Source organism: Stylophora pistillata, chromosome 3 (assembly GCF_964205215.1).
Source record: "Stylophora pistillata chromosome 3, jaStyPist1.2, whole genome shotgun sequence".
Classification (NCBI taxonomy): Eukaryota; Metazoa; Cnidaria; class Anthozoa; order Scleractinia; family Pocilloporidae; genus Stylophora; species Stylophora pistillata.
In genome coordinates, this window is record NC_142521.1 from 29,194,190 (window position 1) to 29,202,671 (window position 8,482).

The 8,482-nt window shown below is 41.2% G+C and overlaps 1 protein-coding gene across 2 annotated transcripts; it reads right to left on the bottom strand.

The window, feature by feature from the left end:
• Positions 1-347: 347 nt before the first annotated feature.
• Positions 348-5,756, bottom strand: LOC148735481 (uncharacterized). 2 transcript variants are annotated; one of them, XM_088753267.1, is made up of 7 exons: positions 5,672-5,756; positions 5,475-5,515; positions 5,196-5,251; positions 5,046-5,111; positions 4,851-4,946; positions 4,406-4,513; positions 348-3,374 (listed from the first exon to the last, which is right to left on the bottom strand). In XM_088753267.1, exon 7 carries the CDS (start codon positions 3,254-3,256, stop codon positions 986-988), a length of 2,271 nt encoding a protein of 756 aa, XP_088609393.1. In that variant the 5' UTR covers positions 3,257-3,374; positions 4,406-4,513; positions 4,851-4,946; positions 5,046-5,111; positions 5,196-5,251; positions 5,475-5,515; positions 5,672-5,756; the 3' UTR covers positions 348-985. The 2 variants fall into 2 exon arrangements, with proteins under 2 accessions (XP_088609393.1, XP_088609392.1); XM_088753266.1 differs by lacking the exons at positions 4,851-4,946; positions 5,046-5,111; positions 5,196-5,251; positions 5,475-5,515; positions 5,672-5,756 and having other exon boundaries at positions 4,406-4,802.
• Positions 5,757-8,482: the final 2,726 nt, after the last annotated feature.

Below are 8,482 nucleotides of genomic sequence, written 5' to 3' on the forward strand. Positions count from 1 at the left end.
TTTGACCCCATTTTTTCCAGTCATTTGCTAGCAGCAACTCCTAAAAGACGGCATGGCGGAAAATTACCCCAGAGCCTAAAAGACGGAATTATAGGCAAGGCCAAAGGATCAAGAGAGCCAAATGAAAATCAAGTGTACCCACACTAATTTCCCCTTAGGAGGATAACTTCCGCGGATATTAAGTCGATACCGGAAAAAATATCTTTGCTCGTAATAATGTTTAATATCATGCTGTGGATGTCCATTACTAATTTGTCAACCTCTCTTTTTTGAGTAAAATTGACATTAGGCCTGTAAGGGTTTGACGTTGTCCACATGCAGTGATGCAATCACAAGCGTTGACTTCTTGTTAACGCAATCTTAACTAAAACTCCGACATTATCAGTGAAAATATATCGAGCTTAAATCAACGAGGAATACCATTATCTAATATTAACGGGACCTGTCAATGTCAGTCATCTTAACACAGGTTTCACCAACTAACCCTAATAATAATAATGAGTGAATTTTTAGACAAAATATGCCACACGGTTGCTTAATTTAAAAGTGAGAATGATGTTGATTTAAAAAAACTGGAAATAATTTCAGCAATAACTAACATTAACGGGACCTGTCTACGAATCATGTTCACACAGGTTTCGTCTTAAAACATAAACAATGGTTGACTCAAGCGAAAACTTTTGCTACAATTGCTTACATAAAAACATTTGAAATACTATTACTTTTCTATCATTAAAAACCAAACTGAGCCGAGCGGGCTTGAAAAGTACTGCATTTCCTCGAATAAGCACCCGAGCGCTCATCTAAATTTTTGGCTAAAAGAAGGGGCTCTTACAAGGAGAGAACTTAATCGAGGGGGGCACTTAATAGGAGATTATTAACCTGCGCTGATTGTGCTGTAGTTGAGTCTGAAGGCGTTGGGGGTGAGCGCTTATTCGAGAAAATACGGTAATTATGGCCTCGTAGCCACGATTGCGCAGACTGTTCATAGACCGAACTCGCTTCGTAAATGCCGAAGATGAATATCATCCATCAACTTCTTGTCAGCATCCGTTACTTCCACCGACGGATAATACTTTTTGCCGTGGGCGTTGCGAATGCAGGACAATTTTGGGTGATAATGCACTGGTTCCGGCTTGATGGACATCTTCAGCTCGCCAGCACCATTAGAGATTAGCCGGAGTTCCAGTCGTGCAAGAACTAAGTCCCAAGGTGGTGGAGGAACAACTTCCGTTTCGCCTTTCTGGGGTTTAGGACGGATATTTTGCCGACACCCATAACATCTGTAAACTCTCGAGTTCTTGAGCCATTTAACTTTGAAGGTATTGCTGTTAAGTGTTGGTTTCGGAGGGGTAGGAACTCTTTCTGTGTATTTGCTAGTTGAACGCTCGGACTGGGGATTACGTTTTCTTTTCCGTTCGGCTTCTCCAGGTTTCCCACCGACTGACTTTGGCATGTTCTTGTAAGCGCATTTGGTCAGATTCTTGTTCTTAGCCTTTGCATTATTGATCGAGCCTTCTTCCAGTTGTAAAAATGCCTCCATTGAAATTTCATGAACTCTCCTATTAACCTTCTCCTTTTGGGCGTGCGACTTCCCGATGTAGGTGGAGAAGGGAACATGAAGCTTGGAACTGTATTGCTGCCTTATCTTGAAAGGACCCTCATCCACAATAGCCCTTTCGCAATTCCTTTCCTCCTCTTCAGAAATAGATTTTAGCAAGTCAACTACTTCAGTCCAGGCGAGTTTTCTTTCCCCGTACATCTGCCCTTTTCGTGCTTTTATCCGCTGATGTTTGGACTCTGCTGCGTTGTTGTAAAAAAAGGCTTCCCCCAGGCCAGCACGTTTTCTAACGGGGGAAATCATCTTCTTCTTCATGTCTTCCGCAACGTGTGCGACAAAGTACTTATGGAATTCTGCTTCGCTTGAATCGGAGAGTGCTGTACCCCTTGATGTTTTTTCTCTTGAATTCCACACGTTTTCCAAACTCTCAAGTTTAGCATCAAAGTCCATGCATCCTTCGGAATCGATGAGCCCTTTTTCATGGTTGGCATCACACCCAAATATGTCACGTAGAAAAGCTGTAAGGTACTCTGATGAGATTCCTAACGAGCGAAGCTTCCTTTTACAGTCCTCTACCACGTGACGTTTGCAAGCAAGCCATGTTGCAACAGGAAGATAAGGACTCATTCCCTTCTCAACGGCATCTTCTCGGTCTGACCCTATAAATCGTATGTTTCTAGTGCCGTTTTCAAGTCCTGTAAGTGTGGCTCCAAAGTAGCTGAAAGTGTCGCTGTCCTTTCTCGTGTGTATTAGTGTTGGCCCAAGTAAAAGAGGGGGGTTTTCAGTTCTCCTGTCGTCCAGCAGCAGATGCCTATAGGTTGTAGGTGTCACATAGAAGTCGCCAATGTTGAAAGTTGTGTCGATGGAGAGCACTGAAAATTGTTCAGTTGTATTGGCACAAAACCGCTTAACATCCTGAACTTGCCGATCAGAAGCCAAAACGCATGCCGGACTAGGTGCAACTTGCAGGCGTCGAATATAAACTTTTCCCGTTTCCTCCTCTTCTTTTGATTTGAGGGTTAGGTCGTATAACTCGTCTTGACTTCGAACTTCCCTTCCCTTATATTTTGCGTTCTCCACTTGCTTTCTATTTCTGGGAACATCTGAGACACTGCAAACCTTGAGTAGGCCCCCAGCCTCTTCAAACACTTCGTCATACACTTTGGACGGAGGAGCAGAACCTTTCACCTTTCCCTTGATGCTCTCCAAAACTCCAGGTTTGGTGCGAGTAAAAGCTTTCTCGGACTTAGAATTGCCGTGTGGTTTGGTCGTGATCGCATGTGGTTTTCCGCTGAAACTGTACTGTAAAAGTACGAATCGCTCGGGCGTAAAGCTGTGCCCACTATATCTGAGTATTTCATAAGCTCTTCTGCGGAAATCAGGATGTTGTACGTGCGTCCAGTACGTTCTCTTGAGAAGAACTGTGGAGCGTTTGCAATCTTCTGGTTTTGTTTTGGATATCCAGCGGATTTCCGGATTCTTGTCCTCGTAATACGCAACAACATGAGTTCCATCGTTTTTGTAGACTCCAAGGCCATCTGCTTTCCAGTCGTCTGGGTTTCGAAAATACGGCGACTTTTTATCAATGATGAAAATGTTGTTTTCTTGACACTTTACGGGTGGTTTCGAAGCGACTTTATCTTCAGGAGGATCTAGTAATAGCCGTGCAATGTCGCTGTTTGACAACTCCTTCATCTCTGAGGCATAAACCGGTATGTGTTTATCACCAAGATAAAAAGACGCAGTTTCACTGTGATCTTGGGATTGAGAACTGTTCACAAATGTTTCAGAGTCGTCATCGTCAGACTCAACCCTAAAAATAATTATAAAAAATATGACTAATTGTAAATTGTAGCCAGCACTGCTAAAAGGGCTCAATACACATTTGTGTAGAGCGGTATAACATTAAGTGACTAGAAGTAAACAAACATGATTCGCTGCAACTCTGAGTTTCGTGCGTTAAGCACTCATCAGGCAGATTTAATGAAGAAGTAATCCTATCCGCTAGTATATATCATATCTGCAATAATTGGTAAAAACAATAATAGGTAATTATGGCGTGATATCACGCCATAATTACCTATTATTGTTTTTACCAATTATTGCAGATATGATATATACTAGCGGATAGGATTACTTCTTCATTAAATCTGCCTGATGAGTGCTTAACGCACGAAACTCAGAGTTGCAGCGAATCATGTTTGTTTACTTCTAGTCACTTAATGTTATAAAAAATATTAGCATTTTTCGGTTGAAAAAGAAGCACACAGGGGCGTTTGGCGTGGGTGAAAGATCCCCTAGCCAACCAATCCAATACAGTGGGGATCATCTTCGAAACAACACACTTACAGAAAAGAACACTTTAAGGCCCCTTTCTATATCCTAACCAATTACCAAAAACCAGGTCTACAATTCTAACGCCCTGTCAATCGGAGTTCTTTTCATTTAACTTATTGCAGAACACACCACGATCTTAACGAACGAATAACTTTATATATTGAAAGGTGTAATATTGTTCAACCTCAAAATAGTTGTTTTCACAAGAACTCATTGGAATGTCGAAAATTCTCAAACGCTTTGTTGGCCTAGTATCTGCTGATTAAATCTTTCCAGTTTGTTTGGATGTCCGCGCTAACGTGGAGGCCGTTAATTCAGTTAAACAAACACCGTCAGTTTTGTGTTTAAAGGTTTGCCCGCACCTACCAACACAAAGACTGTGAGAACTTTGTTATTTGGAATTTATAAACTGTACTTTATAAACCTTTCATTGATATATAATATGCATGGGACGATTTTTTCCGAAGGCTCCCTATTAATTAATTATTAATTAATTATGAAAATTACCTGTCTCCATCAATATCGCTAGAAATGCTCGCACAACTTTGATATTCTACGACACCATCATCTTTAGAATTGTCAACGGTAACCTCCTCTGAAGCTTTAATGCTGGTGCTATATTTAAAAAAAAATGTCACTGGAGCGTTCATCATCAATTAGCGTTATTTGACAGAAACAATATTGATGTTCATATTATTAACAGGGTCGTTAGTAAAAGGTAAGAAATTATTTAAAGAAGAATATAAAGCAATCTATGGATTTCCCGACTAGAGTAATTTTGTTCTTTGTACGTTGTACAAGTGACTCAACCTAATAAACTCAAATATTTCCACCCACCCCACTCTAAAGTCATTTGAACTTTGCAGAAAGTACATGTGCCAACTTATGACCATACAAGAGACTACACACAATATCAGACTAGAAGAGACAAGCAGAGGTGGTTCTTAATTACCTGTTTGCATCATTATCACTTAAAACACTAGCATCATGTTGATTCTCATCTTCAGAACTGTCTATGGAAATAACATCTGGGACTTTGCTGGATTGGCTGTAACAAACAGCAATGAGCAATGAGGATGAGGAATGTTTTCAAATGGATGCATTTAAGATGACATGTGTGATTTCTTTTTTTAACAAGACTCTTTACCTGGACAGGTCAAGGTTTAACTTTCTTTTACCAAATTCTTGTTCCACCTTGATGGCGGTTTGATACCTGGGAAGCCACATAGAAAATAAGTCAAAAAGCATACTGGCATAAAAGACGTAAAAGCATATGGTAATTGGGGAAACAGTATACCTCTTCACTTTTTTCTTCACAGGAGATTTAGAGGGTGATTGGGAGGAATCATTCCCCTACAGAGTTAAGCAGAAACAAATTACTATAAGCATCTATAGTAGTATATTTATAGGTTATTAAGATAGAGTCGCTGAGTTCACCCTACATACGAGAAGAGGGATTCTGGTGGTTAACGGGCACCATTCCACGATATCTGGTAAAATTAGTTGAAAGTGTAGCCAGAATTATTTGGTTTTTTTTATACCTAGGCACCACATTATAAAAAGGGTACATACTAACTTGTACACAACATGCCTCTTCTTTCAAGTCATCATCAACACCTGTGTGGAAAATCGAACGCTTTGTGACAAGAAGAATTGAAGAAGCCGATTGTTACATAGACCCATTTCTAATCTTCTGCCACAAGCAAGTGAATTAGCATATGTATTAAAGTTTTCCCTCATTTTGATAGTTGGAGGATATGAAATGTTACTTACTTGAAGGTACTTTGATATCCTCACTTAGAGTTGTCTTGTGACTACAAAAGGGACTAAAAAGAAACAAACCTTTAGCTGTGTGTCTACTCACTCTTTACATTCATTTCTTAACCCATATCAGAAAGCATTCTGAACTTGTGGGAGATTTGGACGCTTTATTTTTCAAATCAACTTGTGTGGTCAGTTAAGTAGATGTTAGCTTTTAGTTTTTCAGCGCTATTACCTGGACTTCGTCATCTCAGCAACAGACTGCTGAGCACAGCTCTTAACTCCACTCTGACTGAGTCGTTTCCATACCCACGCACACAGATCTTCAGCAGCTAACTGCCTATCGTCTTGAAGGAAAACTTTTACCAAACCATTACCGTTACCGCCGAGCTCATGGAATATGGCATGTGTGTCCATAATAAATAGGTATCCAAATGCCCATCCTATTGTAAAGATGTACCCACCGCAGGAATAGAAGGCAAGCCTCATCTCTCTTTTTGCTGTAAGTTGGTACACAACTGCTCTTAGCTCATCTCTGGCACACACTGAGTAAACTCCATGGCTTGAAAGGATTTCCTCACTGAATTCGTACTCCTCTTTTATCACTTTACATTTCTTCAGAATTCCATAAGCCTCCGATGCGTCGTAATGCCGACTTTTATCTCGAAAGGGATTGAATTGAAGAGGGGAATCGATGATGACTTCCTCAGCAAGGCAGGCAATTTCTTCAAATGTGGTGACAGTTGACCTCTCATTTTGGCACAGCAAGTGATCGCCAAAAACCACGGACAGAAATGCACAGCCATTGGTCCCATCACCAGGAACGTACGAGCTAGTTGCATTCTCAATGCAGGTTCCTTGGTTGACTGTGAGGGGTAAGTTTCTGCTGTTTGACAGGTCTTCATTTTTCAAGACATCTACAATGTATTTTGCATCTGGCCTGTCTTTCGGATGGAAACGCGTACAATATTCAGATAATTTGCGAAGTCGGAGGCAATTTACTGCATGTTGCATGCAATAGTGATCCGAGTGAGCCGGCTTCTCATTTTTAGAAATGAGCCCTTCTAACACAGATAGACAATTTCCGGTTTGAACCCTTTCTAACTCCATCTGAAAAGGGTACTTCAAGTCCGGATTGATAATGACGAACAATACCATCCCTAGGGCCCAGATATCCACAGCCTTTAGGTCTACTAAGGACAGAGCTGATCCGTTCTGGCAAAATATTTCTGGTGCACGATAAGCGGGCGTTCCACGGGCAAGGTTGTTCGTAACCATGCGACACACATTATTTGTTTGATTAATCACGGATCGGCTTTCTCCAAAATCAGCAAGCTTGCAAATTATCGGCCTAGTTTGAAAAGCTTTCTCAATTTCGTGGCTGTCTTTTAAAGTGCAATAATGCTGGTTGGAGACCAGTATATTGGCAGGCTTTATATCACGGTGGACGATCCCAAGGTCATGCAAATGTGCAAGCCCTATCGCCGTTTCGAGGGCGATCTTTTCTTGAAGTGGAAATTGTTCGATTGCCTCATTAATGTGAATATATTGTAAAAGTCGGTCCAGACTGCTGACAATTTCTGAGCTGCCGAAGGGAGCGAAGTCGAAAAACAAATATTCAAGCATTATTGCACACGGTTCCATGCACACAGCTTGAAACCTAACGATATGTTCACTTTTAATCCCATGGAGTATTTTTGCCTCTTTGAGGAAAAGACGCTTTTCCTTCTCGTCCTCACCTAACAGTTTTTTGATAACGACCTTCTCAGAATTGTTTCTCGCCACAAAAACCAAACCATAGGATCCTCGACCGATAGCCTCTTCTTTGTCTCGCAAATGCTTCCACTCGAATAATGGTAAACCATGACAATCCAAAGATCCGTCTGAATTACACTTCCCTTTCAGAAAGGGCAATTTAAACGCCATAGAATTGATGATTTGCAATTTGTTGAGGAACAGAAGAAATCCGCTGAACGAATTGGTGAAATAGCCTCTTTTTTGTTTAGAAAGTTTATTTCTTCGCTGATATGTAAGCCGTAAATTTCACAATAGGATGGTGGTGTTTTGGACACCTGGTCGCGAAGAAATTCTTCAAATTCTTCTTGACGGCTTCCTTCGGCTAACTTTCTTTTGTCTTTTCACGCCATGAGAAATTCCCACGCGCGTGACACCCTGCAAACCTCGCTTCAACTAGTGTTATCGTCGTGTTATCGTCGTGGGGATAAATGAGCCAAGCGCTTGGTGTCTTTGTACAAAATTTGTGCAACATGCCCTGCTATCCGTTCCGTGTTTTAGGATTTGGGGTCATTTTCCGCCGTTCCGTGTTTTAGGATTTGGGGTCATTTTCCGCCGTTCCGTGTTTTAGGCTTTGGGGTCATTTTCCGCCATTCCGCCATTCTGCCATTCCGCCATTCCGCCGTTCCGGCTTTTAGGGTCGCCCCCAGAAATCAGGATTGAAATTTCTGTGGAGGAGGTCTTTGAAGTGAGTATTGCCACTGCTGCTCGTGCAAAAAGGGAAAGAAACAAGCAAGTCTATCGGATTTGTAATCACGACCTAGACAGCTTTTTGGGAGTCAAATGGGATGAACGGATTTTAAACGAAAATAGTGATTATGCTTTTGTGACAGAAGGGGCAGTGAGATTTTGGATTACAGAAAGGAACCCTATAATAGAATACAAGCTCATAGGGGGCAAGTATGTGAGGTCAGAAATTGAAGATGACCGTCAACTTGTTTTTACTTTTGTTTGTGGAGATGGAAATAGACACCAGTACCTAACAAGGGATGACTGCTAAATTAAAGACTGAGTTAAATGCAATCACAC

What these genes read in the sequence shown, in the direction of transcription:
- LOC148735481 (XM_088753266.1), bottom strand. Translation starts at nt 4,551, where the DNA reads ATGATGAACGCTCCAGTGACATTTTTTTTTAAATATAGCACCAGCATT. An exon ending in AGCGATATTGATGGAGACAG is followed by an intron (nt 3,375 to 4,405) that starts GTAATTTTCATA and finishes AATTATTTTTAG; the next exon opens with GGTTGAGTCTGACGATGACG.